The sequence below is a fragment of the Micrasema longulum genome, unplaced genomic scaffold (assembly GCF_059751315.1).
Source record: "Micrasema longulum isolate JH-2025_06_02 unplaced genomic scaffold, ASM5975131v1 h1tg001431l, whole genome shotgun sequence".
Classification (NCBI taxonomy): Eukaryota; Metazoa; Arthropoda; class Insecta; order Trichoptera; family Brachycentridae; genus Micrasema; species Micrasema longulum.
In genome coordinates, this window is record NW_028278617.1 from 283,062 (window position 1) to 309,092 (window position 26,031).

The 26,031-nt window shown below is 31.3% G+C and overlaps 1 protein-coding gene and 2 long non-coding RNA genes across 3 annotated transcripts; 1 reads left to right on the plus strand and 2 right to left on the minus strand.

Annotated features, from left to right (window-relative positions):
* Positions 1-482: 482 nt before the first annotated feature.
* Positions 483-26,031, minus strand: pip (heparan sulfate 2-O-sulfotransferase pipe). The gene is made up of 7 exons (XM_088235746.1): positions 25,966-26,031; positions 11,807-11,945; positions 10,606-10,744; positions 9,947-10,103; positions 4,894-5,018; positions 3,456-3,610; positions 483-757 (listed from the first exon to the last, which is right to left on the minus strand). The coding sequence occupies exons 1-7, from the start codon at positions 25,984-25,986 to the stop codon at positions 579-581; spliced, it is 915 nt and encodes a 304-aa protein (XP_088091872.1). The 5' UTR covers positions 25,987-26,031; the 3' UTR covers positions 483-578.
* On the plus strand, positions 1,853-5,004 carry LOC148275412 (uncharacterized). The gene is made up of 3 exons (XR_015824036.1): positions 1,853-1,980; positions 2,172-2,301; positions 4,880-5,004. It is a non-coding gene; the product is annotated as an uncharacterized LOC148275412 (long non-coding RNA).
* LOC148275413 (uncharacterized) lies at positions 19,437-22,553 on the minus strand. The gene is made up of 2 exons (XR_015824038.1): positions 21,948-22,553; positions 19,437-20,635 (listed from the first exon to the last, which is right to left on the minus strand). It is a non-coding gene; the product is annotated as an uncharacterized LOC148275413 (long non-coding RNA).

The window sequence follows — 26,031 nt, forward strand, 5'->3', positions numbered from 1 at the left end:
ACTGTAAATGTATATTTGTATCTAAAAAAAATAAGGCGATTTAAGGCCAACAGGATGAACGTGTTCATTGGTCGTTAAATATTTTAGAAAATTATTTAATACTTAAGTACATAAATTCGATAAGTTTCGATTTAACTGACCATCAAACTTTGTTTAAAAGTACCAATAAATTAAATGTACTGTCTTTTTTTTCCTTTCATCAAAACTGAAATGATAATTTTAGTAAAAAAATATTCTTAAAACATATCACATTTGTCAAAAATAGCGCAAGCCAAAAAATTAAACAGGTTTGACTAAAATAATTACATATATCATTTGACACATTACATACCACCTTAAAGGCAAGTAATAGAACATAAATTAAGTGGTTCGGTGAAATGTGTATTAGAGATATTACACATTACTTTGCTAAACAAAAATAATCTGTTAGATATTTTAATAAATTCAATGAATTATATTTCAATAATTGTTAGTGAACATAATTTTTACTTGACTTCTGCCAATTTTCACTTATGAGGATCAATTATGTAGCAAACCAGTATGGTTATTGTTTTTTTAATCACAACGATTAGTCATATTCAAGATGAGGGCATGGAGGGTAATCGAAGAGCGAGAAGCTGCTTGTGAAGCCGTTGTCTGCAGAATTGGTAAAACTCTATCTCCCTTGTAAAGTTTTTCCTTACAATGTCTTTGACATGTTCAGATACGGGAGGCTTGAAGGCGTTTCTGTTGATGCGGTCAAAGTTACTGAATTCATCTGGAAAAGGAGAAAACATACTTAGCGAACACACAAACTAGAGTAATTATGATAAATAAGCCCAGAATGGTAGCTCAGAACAAAACATTAAGATTATGGTCTTCAAATTATTCATTGACAGAATTGTATGACATTTTTAAGGAAGTGGGTAGTAGACTCAGTAGGCAGACTTCACTTAAGTAAAAATAATGTCAAATATTACTCAAATTTAACAAAACATCATACTATAATCCGTTTTTACTAATTGATATAAATAGTTTGCAATCAAGAAGAACTGAGACATGAATAATAAAATAGAAATAATATATAGGGAGAAATGCAAAGTAAGTCGGCCTCGTGGTGTAGTGATCAGCGCGTTTGCTTACCATGCAAGAGGTCTCGGGTTTGATTCCCGACATGGTTAACATGAAGAATTTATTTTAAGAATTCGTTTTTACACTAGAATATTTCATAGTCTCGGGACTAGTACCTGAGCGTAAGACTGATCATTTTACGTTCATGTAACAAAAATGATCAAGATACATTGCGATTGGTGTACCAATGCAGTGCCCTATGCACCATTAGTTGCAGAAAGGGAATGATGATGATGATGATAAAAAGTACGGTTCGGTCATATCATATCGCAAGGAAAAGTTGAAGGAAAACACTGTGAAGAAAGAAAATGTATCTCGGCTTAAAAACACAAGAGAGCTTCTGCTGTAGCTACACATCCTTTTTTACAGCAGCTGTGGCAAAGTGAAAATTGCCACGATGATAGCTAACCTCCATCGTGGAGAGGCACCATATGAAGAAGAATTTAAATAGGAAAAATATTTTCATGGTCACACCCAATTCTAAAAGTTATAATAGTTCCTTCTCCACCTATCTTGGAACAAAATAAGTGTTTTTAATAACACGAAGTACTAATTATTGTGCATGTTATAAAGCCGCAAGACATGCAAACATTGATAGTGATTATATTATGATATTATCTTGTATTCTAAGTGATGAAATCTTAATACGCCATGTACATGTAAGTACATACGCTGGTAGTAAAAACTCATTTATATTTCACAGCTGTCGGTTTTCCTTACTGCTGGCTGCCTAATTGCAATAAATTAATGTGCTGTTTAGTTGCATGTCTACTAATAAAAGCTACTATTTACATTGTTACGGATATTGCAAAACAGTTAAAACATATAAATTGAATGTGGCAGTTGGTTGTTTGTAGCTTGAATTCCCATGTGAGTTTTATTCATAAAAAATCGAAATATTAGTTCTGTAGAATAACCATGAAGTTTGGCTTTCTGTTGGTGAAATCAGAAACTACTAAGTATCTGATTACAAGATTTGCACTAGTTTTGTTAAACATGTACAATACAGTAAATATATTTTTAAATTGAGTTCTTGAATTTTCAAATATTTTAATTTTCAGACCATTCAAATAAAGTTGTAAATAACTTGTCTGGATAAATGAGAATGGAAATCGAGCAGCGATAGAGTGAGATTTGTGCCTCGGACCTTTGACCCGTCATTCTATGATACTACCACAAGATCATAACCCGGTTCGTCAAACAAAACAATTTGTTTTGTAATAAATGGGTAGCATTGTTTTAATGAGCCACTGTTTTCGTCAATATTAGCCAGGCGCTCAACGGAATCAGTTCCGCGGAGTGAAAACTTTATGCATTTTGGTAGTTTTAAAACATATTCGAATTTGTAATGTGATTAAGTTATATCTTACTAACAAAAAAATAATTTATCAATATAGATTGTAATTAACAAAATATTTAGACAGTTATAAACTTCAAACCTCGGTTGAAGGCCAAAAGAAGTGTGAAATTAAAAAAAATAATATTACGTTCAATGTGATTCAAAATACAACTTTTTAGACCCCCTTCACTTTGATGTCTAAAAAAAAAAGAAACTTCATACATCATCGGCCCACTCTAATACACATGTTGACAATGTTAATACAAGGCGTTGCATCATTGAGACTCTTAAACTAGGATACAATACATTAAAAAGTGTTCAGGAGTTTCTATTTGGAATGTAAAAAAGAATTGTATTATTAATATATGGATATGAAACAACTGTATCTAAAAGAAGCACTAAAGCACTTCTGGTTGAAACAATAAGGAGATATTTCAGCAAAATGTCTATATGAGGTTTTCCCAGATTACGAATTACATCATACCCAAAACCCGTACGACTCTTGCTCAGAAATATCTTTCATTTTTCGCACCAAAAGTGTTTAATGTTTTGGAAGAGCGTATTTAGCTCTCCTTTCTCTCTGAGGATTTTCCTTAGTGGGAGGGATTTGAGTAGGAAATCCTTGATGATTTGCAGAATGTTTGAGTTTACTGTTTACCATATTGATGTGCCGTATACATGTTTTAAAAAAATATTTTTTGAGTTTCTGATCCTTTATTTGTGGTGATATACTCATGTGTCTGTGTCAATTAATTGCTCGTCCCATCTCAACACAGAACTTTTAGTCCCATGGAGTTGGGACTTATGTCTCAAATAATGTACAGTAAATTAATGTATGTAAATAAATAAATATAAAAAATTAAAACATTTAATTAGATTTTTTGTTAGCAAAGGTTTTGAGTTTTCTTTATAACATTTTTTTTAATGTAGGTTCGTTTTGCATCAGATGATTATTTGTAAACAAAAAAGTTAGGACACATTAATGTGGAAGATTGATTGTACTCACTCCAATAAACTTGTGATGCTCCCTGGAAGAATTTAGGAATATAATTTTCCAGAACGGTTAATGTAGAATTCAGATCTTCCAAAACACCGACAACGGCGTAATGTTTCTCCACGGCTCGCTTTGCTCGTTCTAAAGCGCCAATTGTATTGAAAGGTCTAAAAAATCAAAATACATTATATTATAGTATTACATATGCATACAAAAAATAATACTTAAAAAAGTGATAAAAAACAAAGTCTTAATTTATCTAATACTGAGGAATTGCAACATCACGTCATTTAGTAATCTATTTGTGATTTTTAATCAAGGTTTTTTTTACTTTTCTTACATCACGTCATTTCTCCGTTGGGGTAGGCAGAGTAAATATAACACTATATCACTCTGTATTGAATACATACTTTGCATCCTCTACATTCATAAGTCTTTTCATCCACACGCGATGATTATTCTGACTTTTGACATGTCCATATTTAAGTATGTCTTGCATTTGGTCATGTCATATCTTTCTTGGTCTTCCTCAATGTCTGCATGTTGATGGCAACATTCACATCGTAAATCTTTATGGCTGTACTTACGCTGTCCATTCGCTCTGCATGTCCAAACCAATCTAGAACTATTTCTTGATTTTGTCGATAATGCTTTCAGCCGTACATAATTTTACCGCACTTTTAATTTTAATATTCATTCAATCTTATTTTAACCAAATATATCAAAGTATTGGTGGCCTGCAAAAATTAAATGTTATCATTCCCTTTCCACACCTAATGGTGCATAGGGTACTGCAGCATTGGTATAGTACACCGACCGCAGTTTTTGTTGCAAGAAAGTAAAATTATCAGTCTTTCCCTTCAGGTCCCAGTCCAAAGATTGTGAATTATTCTAGTGTAAAGCAACTTTTTAAACAAATATTTCATGCCAACCATGTTGGGAATTGAACCCGAGACCTCTTGCATGGTAAATAAACGCACTGACCGTTAGACCATGACAGACACAATAAAATGTAGTTTGTTTATTTTATTTTATTTTATTTTTGCACCACAACAGGCCAGGAGGCTCAATTACAGTGGTGAATTACAGCACAAAACACCCAGGCTTGAGAAAAATCACATGGAATTTTTCCGTTCTCACCGGGAATCGAACCCGGAACCTTCCGTGAGTGAGTCAAGCGTCTTGACACTACACCACGGAGGCAGCCAAACTAATTATAGATACTAAATTAAAAACCAATACTTTTCCATTTCTTTGTTAGCACATTTTTAAATCATGAGTTATAAAAGTACAAACAAAGCTTTGTTCTTGTTTCACCTAGGGTTTGATTAGGGTAAAATATTAATTATAATAGATTTAAGTACAAGTTATCAATTCGATATCATTTCCTATATCATATGATGATGTATTATTTATAATATAAATATTTTTTCTAGTTGACTAAACTTACGTGCATTCATCTTCGTGACCACAGAAGAACAAGGATTGCCGGCGGTGGTCTCCGATACCTTCGTGTGTCACCCCCTCCACATATCTGCACTCTCGGTCTCCGCTAAGCACACAGTCTTCGAAATTCTGCAATTTTTAATATTATCTTATTTTAAAAACTTTTTCTTATAACAAAGCACACAAATTAAATATAACTAAGGGTTCAAACTGTTTGCAGGGTCACAGTGAGTCTTTAAGAGAGAGATTTTAAGTGACCACTTTACATACCGTGTAACATTCACCATTCATTATTCTGTCTGAGTTTAAACATCTACATTTCCTCAACTCTTCCATCTGTTGTCTTTTTTAAAAGAGCTGAAACCTTGGTTGATGTAGGTGAGATTCATCTAACTTAATTATTAAAGTCAACAGATGGAAGAGTTGAGGAAATGTTAATGTTAAGCATACATTAGTCCAGAGCTTACTTCTTCCACTCCTTGACTATGCGGATGTACGTTATCCAGATGCCAACTCTGAATTACTTGATAAGTTGGAACGATTGCAGAATGTTTGTTTATGTTATATCTTTGACCTTCGCAAATTCGACCACACAACCGAATATCGCACGCAAATACACTGGCTCAGTATCAGGCATAGAAGAAACATTAATATTCTATCACTTCTTCATAATATTTTAAATAATACCACTATGCCTGTTTATCTGAGAGAGCTCTTCCAACCTCAATCATAACACGGATTATCTCTTCGCTCTAGTAAAGAGAAAACCCTTTTAATACCCTTTCACCGCTCTAATTTTTTTGCCTCTTCTTTTACAGTAGTAGCTGCTCGATTGTAGAATAATCTACCCACTAATGTTAGAGACGCCCCCCCGCCCCTTCTTTATTTACATTTAAGTCAAGATTGAAATGTCACTATCTAAATATTTAAGTTGTTCCTTTATCATTATTTTTTCCTTCCCATCGCCTCTCCTTTCTTTATAGTATAATGTTAGCTTTTTTTATTTTGTTAATCTTTTTTAAAAATTTCATTTAAAATTGTAAGATTCAATGTGTCCATGAAGGTACTTATAATTTTCTCAAACTGAACGGTAGGTACCCAAAGGTAGGTAGGACAAAATTGCCTTAAGGCAATATGCCCATCCTTATATGTATATAAAGTGTAAAATAAAATAAATAAATGTAGATATTTAAACGTAGGCAGAATGGTAAAATATAATAAACCAGCCAATGACACATAAGCCCCGTACATTAAAATGTAGACATCTACATCTCTTTGCAACAAATTTAGATAATAATTCCCTAGGGAGAAAATCTAGCCTGACTACAAACATTTGGATGTATTCAAAACATTGTAGAAAAATAAGAATTTATAAAATGATCGCTTTGTACGCTTTGATTCGTAAATGATGAAACGGGACAATTCAATACGGAAACGATTTCCGCGAATGTGAGTAAAATTCATTTGCATTCTCCATACAAACAGTTAGGAATTCAATTTCCCATGGAGAGAATTCCGAGCTCAAATTCCCATAAAAATGACCATGTAAATATCTCAATTTGCCATTCAGATTGTAACTCAACGGGTCTCGTGCTTTTACTTACTATCCTTATGGAGGAAATAATGATTCTGTATCTTTTTTTTAATCGTGAAAACTTTTTCTCAGCCATCGAGAACATTACCTGCCGGAAATTGCTGTATTTAAATTTTGATGTTAAAATGTACGGAACATTTTAAATATGCAAGTACGAGAACCTACCTATCTGCAATGCAAAAAGTGTCAGTTTGTGGAGAAAAAAGAATCAATACGTGCACAAAAGGGAAAAAGTAAAAGTTTATCTGAAAACAAACATGAGCAGATTGAACATAAAAAAAGATACAAGGTCTACCTAGAACTACGTTCTAACGAGAAATAAAAATGTTAAAAAATAGCTTAATTAGATTTAATTCTACTTTTATTTAAAAAAAATACATTTGACGCGTTTTGTTTTGTTATGTATCCAAAGTTTAAGTAAGACAAAATTTGTAGACAAAATTTAAGACAGTTTGATAATGTCTTAATAACACGAAACGCGTCACATATATTTAAAAAAATAAAAGCCGAATGAAATCCAACAAAAGTGTCTTATTTTGGATACCTTACCAAATTTAATTATGGAATTCTACCAATTATCTGTTTACACAATAAATACACACACATATCATATATAAAAACATACATCCACACCCTCACACAGACATGTGTATTATATTATTTATTGTTTCAGCATTTACTTTGTGAAAAAACGCATACGCAGACGAATTTTAGCTTGGATTTGAATGGAGTGTTATCTCTGTATACACTATATCTCAATGGCTTTTTGTTCCTTTAGAAGTAAATTTTCAAACGCCTAATGAGGAACTTTAGCCCTGCGGGAAATTGGATTCGAAAAATGTTTTTTTGGAAAAAATTGGAGCATTAAATTATACACATGAAAATGTACGAAAAAAATAATAAACAACATTTTGATAAAAACGAACTACTTTGGGCGGCGTCACTGGTTCATATGAGTAAACCAATGATGAAACAGTTATGGAAGATTTCCGGTTGGCTTGCCGTGAATGGACCAATGGGCAAAACTGATCGAGAATAAGCGGAAGAGAACCTTTGACGTCACACGCGGAGTTTAGAAATACAAAACCTTAAAAAAACGTAGTGCTGATAATATGAAAATCGAAAAAAAGATTTTTGGCATAGTTTAATAGTCTATTAACAAATAAAAAAAAATATTAAAAAGCCGCTGAATTTCCTGATTTGAATTTTAAAATTATCTAGAATTGCATTTTTTACCCAATTAAAGTAAATTATAAGTAATTGGGGGCATTACATTTATACTTATAGTTCCTATTTAGGTACAAATTTTTCCATAGAAAATGTTTTTTCTCAACTCGATGCAAATATTAGGCAATATGATTTTTATGCTGGTATATGAATTTGGTGATACGAGTTTGTTCCGTGTAACAATAATTGCGTTAAAAGTAAAAAAATAATACCTAGTTTCTGGTTAAAGTTACGAAATGTAATAATACAGATACATTTTGTGTGAACCTACTTTTTCCACAATAACCTACCACTTAAAACTTATTCGCAGATTCCATAATATTGCGTATGTTATTTAAATAATGTATAACATATTGTATTTGTAATTTCATTGCATAATTCAATCGTGAATCATTACATTCGTGATATAATAGTGATTACAAAAAATAAATTATAAAAATATATGCATTGTGTAAATTGAAGTTACAAACAGCTCATTAAAATCTTTAATAACCTCTAATTCACGTGTGCGTCACAATAATTTTTCATATTTATTTATTTATTTCAAATAACATTTATTAATTCTCTTCTTCGTTCATGATTCATTTAATCATTAAATCAAATGCAATTTTCCACTCTCACTTTCCTTCAATCATCCTTTACCACTCCTTATCAATTTCCTTCTTTTCCTTTCCACTATCTCCTTGTTTTGTCCATATTTATCTTATTTTAATAAATAGTATATTTATTATTTATATAGTTTAAACTTCAAGCCGTCGTCGCTTTATTACAGTATTATTTAGTGAATACATATAATCGGATGGCAGGCCCTACTATGTATACATTTTATATAGTTTTTTTAAAAAATATTCATTTAACCTGTACATCTGTTTGTATTCGAAATAAATAAAGTAAAATAAAAATAAAATTAACATAATATGACTTTTTAGGCTGTGCCCGTATTAAGCCATATAAATGACGACAAAAATACAAAAATATTAACCAAATTAAAATAAATAATAATTACTTATGAGCATCATCATCATCATCATAATGCCCTTTCGACACCTAATAGTGCATAGGGAACGGCATTGGTACACCAATCGTAACGTATTTTGATCATTTTTGTTACATGAAGGTAAGATGATCAGTCTTACGCTTCAGGCTTCAGGTACCAGTTCAGGGACTATAAAATATTCTGGTAGGAATAAATTCAATAAACCCATTTCAATAAAATTTTCATATCAACCATGTCGGGAATCAAACCCGAGACCACTCTCATGGTAGGCAAACGTGCTGACCATTACACTACGAGGCCATATACGAGGCTACATATGCTAAAATATTAAAATTAAAAGTAACAATCCAATAAAAGAAATAACGCTGACATACACAAATATAACACCAGACAACAACAACACTATCATATTGAAAAAGCAAAGACAAACACAGGACAGTCAAAATACTACATGATTTGACTTAAACACTACAACGGTACCTTACTACTTGAAAACTTTTACTGGAGACAAATTTAAAATCAATCTGAAAAAGCACATGATGACTGAACTGACTAGACTAGACGAGACATAAAATGACTGGACAATATTAAATTTCTAATGTAACCCTAACGGGTTTTTTAAAATTGTAAATAAATAAATAAAAAAAAACAGAGATAATTTATTATCATTGCCAAATAGTGATTTCTTTGAACAAACCATTAAAATAAATAGCGGTCTCAGCAATATGATGAATATGGAAATGAGCAAGGAAGATTAAAAAGATAAATATAACGTATTTGCCAGAATCGAAGAGCCCGCGTATTGTAAATTTAAAATTTCGGCTTATTTTTTTATCACACTAGTATTCTCGTATATGAGAATATTAAAAGCAAACTTATAAATCTCCACCAAAAACGGAAAGTTAGTTATTGATGCCAAAATATAATATACATAAAACCTAACTACCTAAATAATAGTTAAACTCAAAACCGTATCTAAATCTTGCAAAAACAGATTTCAATTGTACTTGGCACCGCAGACTTTCAAAGTGGAAATCTCACAATTTTTGTTTCAAAGTTTTTCGCAAATATCTCAGTAACTCTTTCGATAGAAATTTCAAAGTTTGCTTTTAATGCTCTCATAGGGAAATGATGATGACGATGGATGTTTTTTTATGAAAATTTGTTGATCACGTCCTATAAAAAATGTGAGGGAAAGTATCCTAAAGTCCGATACATGAAAATGCTGATTGTGCTTACCATCTTCAGCCACTCGGGATCCGGAAGTGGGAGGTCTGGGAAGGCCCTTTTCCTTTCTACGTAGTACCAAGGAGCACGGACGTAGTAATACCAGGATATCACCCTCTCTACGGGATCACGTACTAAGTTCACGTAGATGGGTTCTGGTAGGTTGTATCTGGTAATTTAAATCACGTAATTTAACATAATTGTCCTAGACTGGCAGTTCAGAATGGAGTTTCGATGCAAAAAATCTATGGGAATGAAAAATCGATCGCTTGCAATTTTATTTACATTAAAAAAAAATTATTTAATACAAACCTTTTCAGAGCATCTCAAAGGTTTTATATACCTTTCGTACGCTTTTATTTGATTATTAATTAAATATAATGCCTGAGGACCCGATGACAAACCATTAATGAATAGTTTATCGGGATAAAATATATTTTAATACTTTGTTTTCTTTATAATGTATTAATATTGTAATAATGTGTATATTCTATTGAATAAAGACTTAATTAAAAAAAAACTAAAAAAAACAAGGATTAGATTGCGTAAGCTTCAGACGTGACAAGATTTTAGATCTCAATGCCAAGTCTTTTATGGCGTTCCTCATCATACGTTACCATTTACTCTCATTATACATATTTAATGACGTATTTAATTAACAGATAACTTACTGTGAGAAGTTGGTAAAGCACACGTGCTTGATGTAGACAGAAGGAGGTTCGTATGCCGCAACTTGAGCTGCAAGTTGTATCTGGTCAGCCGGTGCCAGGCGAATTGTCTCTACTCTCTGCACGTGATCTCGGTGAAAACCTAAAATAACATAGGTTCATAATCAGTATTTTGGGAAAGGTAATCCTATCAGATAATTAGAATGTTCAGTCCCGCAGGAAATTGGATATAAAAATGTCTTCTTACGCGCGGTAAAAATTAAAGCTTCCAAAGGGAAATATCACGTACTACGAATACCGATAAAAATATATTAAATGGATCTATAAAAACGCAATATTTTTGGCCTTGACAGTTGTGACGTCAAGTTTTGTGACAATGTTCTTAACAAATTTGAATAAGCGGGAACAAATAAACATGAATCGTGTCATATTAGGGGCGTGGCCAATGGAATGACCGTTTTTGCGGGAATCCAAAATTACAAATTAAAAATGATTTTTTATGCTACTAATAATTTTTTTTTTTTTTTTAATTCTTTTTAGAAGCTATCAGATCTGTATATTTGAGAAGACTTATAACAGGGTCACGGATAGTAGCAAGAAGCTCCATTCGGTAATCGTAGAGAGGAAGAAAGGGACAAGACCACATGATGTGTTCAGAAGATTGATAAGGATATCCGCAGCAGCACGAAGGGGAATCAACAATATTAAAAACAAATAATTTGTCATGACCTGATAAAAACTGCGTAGTCCAGTGATCGGGGATAATTCAAAAATATTTTAAGCGCTGACGGATTGAAGGAAAAAAAAAAGGTAACCCTCCCTGAAGAGGAAGATTTCCAATAGTGGTTTAACTTGTAAAAGGCAATGCAACCTAGTCTGTCAACATGGATTTAGAAGTACCTAAATATTGATTCAAATGGCTAATTTTTCTATAAAACCAACCACGTAAACTACTCGTATATTTATTACAAATCACACTGTTCTTTTTTGTAAGTTTTTTTATTATTTGTTATTTTTTGTAAGCTTATGTAGATAAATGTTAAAAGCTTTTTTTTAAAAATTAGATAAAATGTTTTCCTCGGTACGGGACAACCCAGGGAGCTAACATTATTTTTGATTAAAAATGATAAATTAGATTAACATAACTATTGTAAACAAACGCGAAATACACCAAATTTATGATGAGGTCGCTTTTTAAAATTACCGAATTGATTCCTCAAAGACAGCCTCCTGAGGAGCTCCATGAAGGTCTGACTTCCGACTTTGGGTACTCTGTTGAAGAAAAGGACCTCTACTCCAGCATGAAGCGTGTTATTCAGTTTGTGTGGCGAGAGATACTCCATCTGTAAAAAATAAACAAATTAGGAAAGACAGAAGTTTATTTGAATCCATAATAAAATTTTTTGGTTTCAAAATTATATTGTATAGAATTAAGAATAGTCCAGAAGGAGCGTAGAATCATATTTGAATATATCGGACTGTGTCCAATAATCCCCCCACTATGCCCTACTTTCGGCGCGCGCATTCGTGATGTCGCCGCGTAATGTTGCTTGATGGGAAAAAAAAAATCATAACACAAATGTAAGGTAAAAAAAAAGCAATCTGTTAATTTCTCTAAAACTTTATTGTGCACGCAGAAACATTGATTGACAGAGTAAATTAGGAGAGGGTCATTTAATAAGAGTAATTGAATTAACGAACTTTGAACTTAAAATGTAAAACAAATTATATTTTACATAAAACGGAAATTTTTATATCATATTAAATATTATTTGATGTTTTAAAGATAATGTCGTTCAAATGTCCCCCACGGCGTTGTTTAATCCGAGGTTTAATTTTCATTAGTTCTTTCATATTTATTTGTTCCTGACTATTGCAATTTGTTTAGAACATTGTCACAAATCTGAACGTCACGACTGTCAAGGCCAAACGTGTTGCGTTTTTCTAGTGACGTATTAAAAATATAATTCTTTCTTAAATTTATGAATGAAAACATTTCTCCAAAATATCCATATTGATTTTCAAAAATACAATGAATTATTCTTAATACATTTCACAAATTGATTGATATGATTTTGCCCTTTCATGACATTAGCCGTGGGGAGCCTGAGAGGTTGATGCATGTCGTGGATTGGAATTTTATACCAGCTGGTGAAAACAAAAAAAATAATCTTCATTCCCTTTTGCGTACTAAATGGTGCATAGGGAACTGCATTGGTATACCAATCGGCGTATCTTGATCATTTTTGTTCCATAAATACATAAATGTTTCACATCGACCATGTCGGGAATCGAACCCAAGACCTCTCACATGCCAGGCAAACGCGTTGACCACTACACCACGAGGCTGACAGATAAAATATATAAACAAAGCAAAAAACAAAATAAAATATTTAATTATAAATTGAACCATAATATTATGTAATTTGTGTTGTCGTATGTATACCTATATATACGAGTATTAATATACGTGTTTAAATTATTTTTTTATATTTTTGTCACTTATTCTTTAAATAAATTTATATGTTCATAAACTATTGAACTTACCTTATAAGCCGGGTAAAGTTTCAAACAAAAGTTGTAAAAATAATCAAATAAATATATATTGATTAAAAAATATTTATTTTCAATGACAATTATCAATTAAGTTACTTGATTTAAATTATTTATTGACAATTCTTGATGGAATTCCATTGTAATGATGTAATAGCTTATATTTGGTCAATGAATTCTTAATAACTAAACCACAGTCAGCATCTTCTTCTTCACCGAGTCGTTGATCTGTTAAAGTATTTAATTATTGATGATGTAATAACTTATATTTACATATAAGTTATTAATTTAAAAATACTTGGTACGCTTCCACTTATTTGTTTGACCAATTAGCGCTTTCACCTTCTAATGAGCATAGACTGGTGTGAATATTAGACAGTGTAAGGATAATTTATATAAAACTAAATATTATCTGAGGTGTAGGTATATTTAAAAAAAATAAAACTGAAAAAGATACAATACGCAATATTTCAATGGAACAGAGTGGGACAAATTATTGAAACATGTGTTTGCGGACTGTCGGTGTAATGTAAGAGAGGATACTATTCTATGAAAAACACTTATTGTTTTATTACAATGTACAGGGACCGACTAAGGGGGTTTATAAGGGTGAGTTTTTAACTTCAATCTGCTGATTTATTAAAATTTTATAGTTTTTTTTATTTTTAATTTTTTTCTAAAATTTCTAATCTATCTAACTTTTGAACTTTATGTCCTACGTATATAATTTTTATGTTTTTTGATTCGTCAAAATTATGTTTTAACTCATTTAAATGTAATGCATAGTTAGATATATCGTTATTTAATCTATGTGAAGCTAAATGTTCTTTCAGTCTATATTAAATTTGCTCTCCCGCTTTGTCCTATATACGAACCAGGGCAAGGACATGTTAATTAATATATTCAGTTTTTTTCAAATTTGTTGACCTAATCTTTACTTTTAATCATTGTTTGGCCTAAAGATTTTTTTTTATAAAACGAAACTAAAATTTTATTTTTTAGTAACACTTGTTTTATTAAGTTACACTGAAGACGCTTTTTTATTTATTTTATTTTTTTGTATTTTTACAATAAACATAAGAGGTAAAACAGCGTATTAAAAAAATAAAGCATAATTACATTACAATGAAATAAATATTAATAGTAAAAATAGTCAACAAAAAAATCCAACAAAGGCATGGCCTGTTCGTGGGTATACAAAAAAATGTAAATGAATTTTTGCTCCTATAATAAATAATGTACAGTTATAATATTTTTGTGTAACATAAGAAAAAGAAAATAGAATATTCTGTAAAATATTACATGGTATATTTTTTAATAGTAATTAAAAAAGGAAATGAAAAAATATTTAAAAAACATAAAAATATTCCTTATTATTAAAGGGCAACAAAATATATCCTAGAAAAAAGCGTTCATATCTTTAGTTTGAATCCAGGATAGTGCGTGTTTTTTAAAAGAAGGAAAATTTTGAAAGTTTGGAATTAATGAAATATTATCAGTAAAAAAAGAATTGAAATTTTTTGGGCCTATAAAATATGCATGTCTCTGTGCAAGCCTCGTTTTACAATGTGGTATTTCTAACACACGATTCCTTCTTTGACTTGACCTAATTGAATTACTTGTAAATAAATTTTGGTTCTTAAATATATATTTTAAACATTGAAAACAATATATTTGTCTTAGGTCTAAAAGTTTAGCTTCTTGGAATAATTGGAAAGAGGGAAAAGTCCGAAAAACCAAGAGAACTATAAAAAACAATAATTAAAGGTTTTATACTTTTTTTCTAGTGGACCGAATATTTATGATGTGCGGTGGTTTTCAAATTTAAAATAATAAAATAATCTACGGGAACTCTAATTATTATTCATTGGATATCAGATAACCATTATTCAAAACGCTATGCATCAGTATTCGCATTTAATTTCTTGCTTTAGTAAAGTGATTATTACGTATTCCCAATGTTTTAGTGAAACATGCTTTCAAAAATTTTTCAATCGGATATAATTATACTTTAGGAAGATCGGTTTAACGAACTCAAAATAGTTGGCGTTTGCTAATGATTGCTGTAGAAACAATATAATGGGTAAGTGCGCCTTAAAATAGTTATCCAACTCGGTTTATAATTAAATTGGTGGATTACATAAGGCTAGATTAATAATACATAATAATCTTATTCAAACATCGAATTGATCCGAGCACAACCTCGCGGAACAAAAAGATTGCATACGAGAATAGAACGTAGTTATGTAGAAAGCAGCTAGTCATAGAAAAGCGAAACTAAGATAGAAAAGTGAAATGAGTATATAATCAAATTAGAAATAATGCAAACATTCGTTTTTTTATAACACGAAAAAAATTATGGATTGGACCAGTTTTAATGATTTGTAAAGTCTGGCTGACTAAGCTATAAAAAAATATCATATATTTGTATATAAATAGAAGGTACATAATATAATGTAAGTAGTATATACTATAAATTGAAATCTTTCTGTGGTTCTGTGTGATCCAACAACTCTCATCCATGAAATCAACTTAAGCGACGTAACTTATTGATATATAATCCATTCTTTTAATACAAAACTCATTTAAAAATAAATAGTACTATGAATTTAGTCAATATTAGGTATTCAATTGAAATGTCAACTGGCCGAATTGTTCTAGAAATTGATAGCGCTTAAAATGGCCGCGTCGAGCCCATATGTCCTGCACAATGACGCATGAATGTAATTATCGTCTTATGTCAAAAGTACCATCTCAAAGAAAAATAACCCTTAAGAAATAATGTTTGAAATACTGTTTTCCAAATCAATAATCTTCTAATAATTTGTGTAATCTGCCAGTTTAATCTAGCAGAAAAAACCCGTACTTGGGTTAAGACATTCAAAATTCAGTATACTTATTTGTATGAAAAAATAAGCTGGAATAATCGGCTAGTTTTTTGGCTCTATATAATTTACTTGTGTGTTGAATGAATTTTGGTGATTTTTAAAATTCTGGCTGACCACCGAACCTAAAATATGCATGTTTCAGAAAACAGCCAGATCTAATATTGAATGATGCCTCATTCGAACTTTGAATGTATGTGGTGACATTTTGTTTTAAAATATGTTATTTTATTGCACCCATTTTTAAATAAATGAATTTAGAAAATAATGATAGTTATGTGTTATCCACTTTAATCTATTTAAGAGAATTAGATTTCTGGAGGCATTGATCTTCCCATCGGCATTTATACCAAATTGAGAATTGCCGTTTTTGGTTATATTCGTTTTTTGTATTGAAGTGTCCTGGTTGTTTTTAGCAGAACAAAATCGAGCTTACTGCACCCGATAACACCAATGTCTCATTTTTTCAAAATTGTGGACTTGCTGCTTTCTGCATAACTACGTTCATTTGTAAACATGCATTCAGTCAGCTGAGTCATCACATAGTCTTAATATTGCTGACTTAATATGATAGTGATGTGAAACTTTGGTGTATATACGTTTATGGTTCAGACCATTAATAATGGTAACGCTTTCCAACTCATAGATTACGCAGTTAGAGTTCTGCAAGATATTATTTTAGTTTATATCTTTGTTTTAAGACTTAATGTATTTTTTCAATGACTTGTTATATGATGATATGGTCGCATACAGATAATGATAATTGACGTCCACTAGGTCAATTTACAAGACACAAAAATGATATATATTAATTCATTATTTTAAAGACATTGCGAAATCCGTATTTATTAAAACTAAATATTACGTCATAGTGACGTAGTAACGACGTGACATTTATAATTACCCCTAAGGACTCGCGTATTCACGTATATCTATACATATAATGAATTTTCAAAATATCGTACAACCCCAACTACTGTACTTTTTTGAATAGCTAAAAACATGTAGATCTTTTAAAAATAATCTCCACAAAATAATATAGGGATTTGTTTTTGAGAAAATACTTTGTCAAAATTTAATTTTCAATTCAGATTTAAAAGGCCTACCGCTCTAGCATCAACCATATTTCCTAAACTTTCCTATGAAAGTCTTTACTATTCTGATTAAATTAGTTATTTTTTACAAAAAAACACAAAAAAATCTACAAAAAGTGAGGTAGGTAATTAAAAAAATATCACAAATCTTCGACTTTAAGGTGATACTTTCATTAAAAATATTGAAAATTCAAATATCTCGAAGAGGCTTAGCTTTAGACCAGGGTACCTTGTAGTCAAATTGGTTTCTACTGAACCCTACTATCACGTCCTGAACGGATCGGGTCTACTTACAAGTATCCCTTTATAATGCACTTTTGAGTCCTCGTGGAAGGGATAGGTTAATACAAAAAATATTAAATATTACGCATGCATTATACACGTGCGAAGCCACACGACATCCCTTTTTTCATGCATCATGAATCATATGATTTTCACGTGAATACCATTAGCGACCCTTTCAAATAAAAATATTCGATTGTATTGCATAAGATATTAATTTAAGGTCGAAACTATCTGTAGGTTCGAAGTGAGTCACATCTTTGGAGGGTGTGATTTTATAAAATGATGCAAACGCCCAGTTGCATTCCACCGGCAACACTACTGACGAGTCAACTCGTTAGCGTCCACGTTGCGAACTCTGGGCGATGGGATCACACGCATAACGGCGCGATCAGCAGATAACGAGAGGATGACAGAGGAGTTTCTGGCGCCTCAAAACCAAAACCAACAGCCAAGTGAAGGTAACCCCGACAGAAAAGTCCACCAAAAAAGGCCACGGGAAACCACTCTGGTTATCCTTTACTAGGAATCATTGTGACGAGTACATGCAATAAGCAGTTGTCCTGGCTGCGGAATACGATAGTAGCGCAGGACCGAGATGCTTTCGCTGTAGTGGTCGCCAACGTCGGTGGGACCTGACAATGCACCTCGAGAAGAAGAAGATATTAATATTAGTCCACGGAGATTTAACCAGAGATAAGTGTTTGGGTGTTGTGGTGTATTTTTCTCTACCTCCTTCTAAATTCCCTCTATCCCACCAGCTGATAAACCTTTAAATAGAAGCTTAGCGGGTCGAAAAAATACTTAAAAATCAATATTCCATAATCTATTTTAAAACCGTATTTATTTAAACTAATTAAAAATAAATAAATATTAAGATTCGCTATTAAAATGACACAATAAAACTGGTAAAATTTAAACTATTTAGCCGTTAAACCAAAAAAAAAACGATTAGCGGAATAAACCTTCGAATTTCGAAAACGTGTATAGGACAGTGGTAATAATTATTTTTAACAACTTCATGTCTATAGTTTCGTAATCTTTACACGCGCCAAAATAAATAAGTTAAAATCTAAAAAATATCCAAACTGATGCTTAAAACATGACAGCATGTTGGTTTAAACAAAATGTTTGAATTAATTAAATTTTCCGGAAGCGCAAAAAATGCAACGAACTGCTTAGTTTACTGTCCGTGACTTAATTGCAAATTATGTTTTTATCTTTCTCTGTCATGATTTGATTTATAATAAATATTAGAACGCTAGATTTACACCATTCGCTGTAATAATTCATTAAAAATATCGTTCCTCGCTGCAGGAAGTTTGATGATTCGTCAGAAAACCGTAATATAGTTATTATATAATTGTCCAATTTACAATGATTGGTGGTGCATTGTGCAACGTGATATATAATTACAACCATAGCCGTGGGTTCATGTGTATATGGGGGTTATTTGAAACAATAAAAGTAACTGCTTTGATCACGCTATTGGGTAAAAACTTGTATGCGTTAAAATGTTGAAGATGGCGCCCAAATTTAAAAAGGTAATTAAGGTAATAAATAATCTTAGAATAACTCAAGATATTAGTGTTGTGAATAAAACAATACCTACATTATATGTAAAACTGCAGCACAGCCTTAAAGACGTTAAACCAGTATGGAATCCAGATTTTGTTAAGGGTGGTATGAATTCCAATTTGCCCTAAGCTCTTGGGCTGAAAACGGGGAAACCCTCAGGAGTACTTCATAAGTGATGACAGGTGTTTGGGCTACTTTACACACTGTGTAACATACATCATTCTGCCCATATTTAAACATCTATATTCCTTTAATGCTTTTATCTGTTGATGTTTGTGAAGTTAAATAGCTAAAACCTTTATTTATTTATTTATGCTTTATTAAGTTAGTTCATAACATTTTATGAACTGATATAAACTTTTAATAATATTACAATTTTTTTATCAAAATTTCTCAATTACATATTTTTTCAAATTAATTTTAAATATTTCAATTTTATCTATTTCTTTTATTTCTTCAGGTAACTCATTGTACAGCTTCAATCCCTTGTACAATGGGTTTTGAGATTCTGTTTTTTTCCTCATTGGTAATCTTATCTTTTTTTTACCCCTTGTTTCATGTGTATGACATTGTTGGTTAAATTTTATTATTCTTTTTATTTTATTCATCCCCTTAATTATTTTATGTATAAAAATTGTCACATTATATTTAATTTGTTGCTTTACTGTGAGCAAGCCAATTTCTTTGTGCATTCTTTCTACATTAGAATATATATTTTTTTTAGTATCATCCTCATTGCCTTATTTTGAAGAATTTGTATATTTTGAATTTCTCTTTCGTTACATAAAAAAAGAATGGAAGAACAGTAATTTATGTGTGGACATATTATTGTTTTTATGCGGGTGAGATTCAATTAATTGAATTATTTCACCTACATACTACATACTACAGGTAATACAGGCCATAAGCCCTGTAGATGCCTAGACTTCTATATAACCTTCTCTAAAGAATTATTTATTTCTGTTGTAATACGAGTATGTAACTCTTAAAAAATGTTAAAAAATACTTCAAAATTACTAAATCATATTTTTTCAAAGGCTCAACGTCTCAATGTACGAACTGAACTTATATTTGTGTTCTTTCCCATCAAGGGGAGGTATTGTTGCCCATATAATTTATATGTGCTATAATATAATTGTCATATTTTGTACTACTAAAAATCTTAAACATTTAATTGAAGTAGTTGATATTGAAGCAAAAAAGCATGGCTTTGAGCTACATGTACCGTTTTAAACTTTCCGATATCAATAATCCACGTGCGGATGAAACCCCTCAATATGTTCCCCATTTGTTGATGCATTGCCCTCTTTTCATCGTGCAAAAACATAACCTCCAGGTTCTTCTCCAGGCACGATGCAGAAGCGTTGGTGAGGATTTAAGCCACATTCATTCGGCACAGTCACAACGACTTATCACAAGAGGTAGTATTGTACATGGTTAGAATACCACAAGCAATTAGGACAATACATGATATATAATACAGAATACAAAATACAAAATGCCGTGATCTCTTCAAGTGAAACGGAAGGCCTGCTGATGTCTATCAATAGTCCGGCTTCTCTTGAATAAGTTTTCTGTGGTTTTCTCTTCATTAAGCTAATGCAGAGAAGTTCCCATAAAGGTCCACAGCAGAAATTCTCCCTAATCCCCAACACCACTCAAATAAAGATAGCCAGAAAACAAAGACCATTTGTGAAATATTAACCTTGTGTAGTATAATGCTAATCCCGTATAAAAATAAAATAAACAAAAAAAGTATTTTAGATCTCAATTTGTTGCAACAGAGAGGGAAAACATTTTGTGAAGAGAAAATGGAAATCTAGGCATTTACAGGGATTATGACCTGTCATTGGCTGGTTTGAGTGGCCACTAACAACTGAACTGTCAACGAATGTACATGTGATTTTGATATTATCAGCGCGATCGCTAACAAGTTATTTAAGCTACCAATAAGTCATTGCAATCCACTGTCGTGTTATCGTATGAATCAATAATCAAGAATCCGACTAGTGCCGATATATCCACAGGATCTGATAGAGCCTGCCGCGAGAGAGAAGTTCGAACATTAAGGTGCCAAGAATCCCAGTACAAGGTGGGTAACTGCATTTCTTCGTCCAGCAGTGTTTTGAGTATGTCCAAATACTTGCAGACTGGTGGGATTTCCTCCCCAGTGAGAGTTATTCACATCTTAATTTGTTGTAAAAGAGAGTAAAAACATTTTGAGAAGGGAATATGGTCTTGGCATTTACACAAAAGTTAACATTTGGAAGAGTTGAGGAAATGTGGATGTTTAGACAAAGGCAGATAGGTAAATGTTATACACAAGTAGACTTCCATAATCCCTTCTGAAAACGTTTTCTCTCTCTGTTGCAAGAAATTAAAATCTAAACAACTCCCTTTACGGAGGAAACTCAGACTGTCCACAAACATTTGGACATTCACAAAACATTCTTTAAAAAGCATTCTTTAGAGATATGTTGAAAAATTTAGAGATTTTAAAAATTGTGGTATTTAATTTCATAAAATATTAAGATGACGATATTCCGGGGCAATGAATTAATTCGTATGATCGAAAAATAAACTAATAAAAATCAACAACTTAGCCATTTTGTACGTTCGTGTCTTCAGCGTCATTCTCAGCGACATTCAAAATTTATACATCAAAAGTAAATATAATTATATTTGATTTACTGTGTCAGTTACACACGTTTGCGTGTAGAAGTAACGTAACAAAGTTCACGTAAGTATTTGATGGTCGAGTCGTTAGACATTACATCTTCTACGCAAGGTCAAGAGGTTCAATCCCGGTGAGTGGCCATATCACCAGCTTGTGCGATTGTTCCCGAGACGAGTTAATCATATTAGTTTCGTTAGGAAGCGGGCGTAGACTAAGTTAGTGTTCTCGGCACCATAATGAGGTATAACAAGTTCGTGTAAACTTAGACGTGAATACGTTTTAATTTATTAACTGTGAAAACAGAATATATTATTTTCCTGCCGGTCGGTATCTACCGTAATGAATACAAGCTTTTACATACATCATAACACAAATTATTTGAATGGAATTCATTTGTTCGCAGATGTTTTAACATATATGGAGACGTCCTTTGAAAAGGGAATATAAAAACTAGACTATCAGGCTTTTGAGTCTTTGCTCAGAATAACTTAGACTGCATAAAATACTCAAATAATTCACTCAGTCCGCAGGTGGCTACTGACCAAAAACACTGGCAGAGATTTTTTTACATTTTGTTCATTTCTACTATAAATAATATGGTGTTAAAAATGAGCGATAATTTGTGCAATGACAGCCCGCCTATTGGAACTAGTGGTGGTATTTTTATCTTCTTCTTCTCTTAAGAGTGATTATTTTGAAGATTTTATTTTTTTAATGTGACGACATTTTGCTTCGTGTAATGGCCACACTGATGATTAAACGTCAAATGGTGTATAAAACTGCTTCAAAATCGGAAATAAAACTAATACGGTTTGGTCAATTTAACCTAATTAAGTGTTTTGGGTATAGCTTAAGATCACAATAATGTTCTAAATCCAAATTTCACGTGTTCATATTTTTTGACGTTTATTAGTGTGGCCATATATGAAGCCAAAATTAGTAGCATGGAAAAAATAAATATCCTCAAATTAACCATTCTTTAGCGAATATAGGAGATTCATAATTGCACCCCTGATCGGAACGCTAAATTCACCATTGATTTTGTTTCATCGTCATCATTCCCTTTCGGCACCTAATGGTGCATAGGGCACTGTATTGGTAAACCAATCGCAGTGAATCTTGATTATTGTTTATAAATGAATTTAAGATGATCAGACTTACGCTTCAGGTACCAGTCCAGGGACTATGAAATATTTTTGTGTAAAAACTCCTTTTCAAATTGTCTATCATATCATATTGTCGGTATGAAATGCATTGAACGAGGTATTTAAGTATGTGTTTAAGAATTAGTAAAATATTTGTGAAAAACTTTGGAAAAATAATTGTGAAATTTCTAATTATGCTTCACTAACTCATTTGAAAATGCTGAAAATTTGCGGTGTCTATTATAATTGAAATTTGTTTTCGCAAGATTTAGAGACAGTTTTAAATTACGCTATTATTTAGGTTGGAAGGTTTTTATGTATAGTTTATTTAAGCATTAATAACAATTTTCCCGTTTTTGGTGGAGATTACCAAGTTTGCTTTTAATACCCTCATATACATGAGACCAATTATTTGAATTTTTTTCGATTGAAATTTTTATTCAAATTATTGATAAAAAAAGCAGATTTATATTACTTCTTCTTTTAATGAATAGCATATACATTTCTCATTTTTATTGTCAAAAAATGGTGTTCTAATATTACCTCTTTACATTAAATAATGGTATTGATTTAAGATAATTTGTACACAAATACATTTTTTTCTTTTTTTTAATATTTTTTTACTATTACTTTGTATTAAATATGTTTTGTAGCTTAAATTATAAAAAAAACTTTTATTTTATTAGTTGGTGGGAAGAAATTGCCATTTGGTAATAAGCCCGCCAATTTACAATTTTCCTTATGTACAAAAAGTAAAATAAATAAATAAATAAAATATTCTTCTAGTAGTCTTTATTAAAATTTAAAATAAAATGTAAACCCCCACACAGGCTATGCCCTTGCGGGATTTTTTTGTGTTTATGTAATAGTTCATTTGTATTTTTAACTTATGTATACCTATTGTAAAATGCAAATAAACAATAATTAATATTTGTTTTAAATCATGTCAACCATGTCAGGAATCGAGCGCGAGACTTCTTGCATGGTAGGCAAACGCACTGACCACTGCACCACATTCATTAAATTAAAAAACTCATCTTTTTTAGCCCCCTTAGATGGACCCTGTACATTGTAATAAAACAATAAATGTTTTTCGTATAATTGAATCTTCCCTTAAAGTACACCGCCAACACATGTTTTAATAATTTGTCTCACTCTGTTCCATGGAAATATTGCACATTGTATCATTTTCAACTTATTTTTAAATGTATTTACACTTCAGATAATATTTAATTTTATATAAATTATCCTTACACCGTCTAATATTCACCAGTGTATGCTCATTAGAGGGCGAAAGCGCTAACTGGTCAAATAAATAAGTGGAAGTGTACCAAGTATTTTTAAACTAATAACTTATATGTAAATATAAGTTATTACATCATTAATAATTAAATACTTTAACAGATCAACGACTCGGTGAAGAAGAAGATGCTAACTGTGGTTTAGTTATTAAGAATTCATTGACCATGGTGTGCCGGATAGCCGAGGTGTAAAATTACTTCGTGTGGTTACTTACATAAAATGGAAGGGTTCTGCCATAACTCCAATTATTGTATCAAACCTAACACTTACAGTTTGCGGTTTGCACTCCAAGTAAGATGCTAATTAGATTCCATTGGTTAAAAATAACCATTCAAAATGACACTCCCTCTCCTCTACTCACAAGATAGTGGAATTTCTTAAGAGGATATGCGATGGCAGACAATTTTCATGAATAGGTATTGAACATTATGTTTCTGTCGCTTTCTTACAAATGTCTCTTTTTTTTACATTTTTAAAATAATAAAAGTCTATGAAATACTGTCCAGTAAAATAAATCATTTTTGTTACTTATTAGTACATTGAAAAATATGTTTAAATTTGTAAACGGCCATTCCATTGGCCACGCCCACAATACGTCACGATTCATGTTTATTGGTTCCCGACCATTAAAATTTGTTTAGAACATTGTCACAAACCTTGAGATCACAACTATCAAGGCCAAACATGTCGCGTTTTTTTAGTGACGTATTTAAAAATATATATTTCTTAAATCTATTCGTGAAAACATTTCTCCGCAATATCAATACATAGGCACTTTGAAGTTGACTCCTTACTACAACTGTCACCAAAATTCTCTTGAAAGAGTCCAAAAAAATTTTTACGGTATGTAAATTTTAAACAAAGAATCAGTAATGAATTCTTAAATGACGATTTTTTACTAAAAACATTAAATTTGTTAAAACTTAACGATAGAAGAAAAATTATAGACCTTTTAAATTTATTCAAAATTGTAAATTCATTTAGGATAGCCCTGAACTATTATCTCTCATCAACTTCAGGGTACCTGGAAGAATGACTAGACAGGTGCCACCTTTTTGTAGCAACAATTCACGGACAGTGTATACTTGTAACGCCGTATTAAATAGACTTCACGAACTCGGCAATAGTTATTCCCACGTATCTGATATATTTAGTGTAGGGTATTGTTCCAATAGAACAAACCTTTTGAACTTTTTAAAATATGGTGAATGATAAATTTATTTATTCATTCATGCATTTCATAATATATACATATATATATATATACAGTTTTATGTTCACTTTGTGTGAAACAGTACTTATGATTTTTTGTTGTTTAACTGTAGAATATTTTATTATTTAAACTTTCTACTGAATATGCTGTATATTTTTTTTACCATATATCTTGTATTATTTTTGGTTTATTTTTTTTTTAATCTTGGGTATATCAAATTCATGTTTTTAAAAAAAAAAAAATAATAATTAGCCAAATATGTTAATATTATAAATGTTTGTAAAAGGCAGATTTGCCGTTTATGTTAATATAATAAAATAAAATAAAATATCCATATTGATTTAGAAAAAAAATGATATTTCCTTCTTACCAAAAAATGATTTGCTGTGATTGGTGTATCGATATTCGGTCTTGATAATGATTATTCATTTTCAAATCAACCGCACAATTATTATTATGAATTTAATCGGTTTGCTCCTTAGTTAAGTGATTAACATATTGGAACACCACTGTAAGATTTCGTGTTTAATTTCGGACCGTGTTAAATGAAAGCGATTTTTTTCGTAGGCATGTCGGAAAGTAAAAATGTATATCGTATTTGTATTTGTATGAAAAAGCGATTTTGAAAACTTACCTTTCCAGAGCTTCTTAACATTTTTGCCAGTGTACTAAGTTCTTGCGATGAAGCACTTCCGCTATT

Excerpts from the sequence above, each read along its gene's own strand:
- pip (XM_088235746.1), bottom strand. The coding sequence starts at position 25,986 with ATGTTAAGAAGCTCTGGAAAG. Across the intron at positions 11,946-25,965 it reads TGTTAAGAAGCTCTGGAAAG|ATGGAGTATCTCTCGCCACA; the intron begins GTAAGTTTTCAA and ends TATTTTTTACAG. Across the intron at positions 10,745-11,806 it reads GTCTTTGAGGAATCAATTCG|GTTTTCACCGAGATCACGTG; the intron begins GTAATTTTAAAA and ends ATGTTATTTTAG.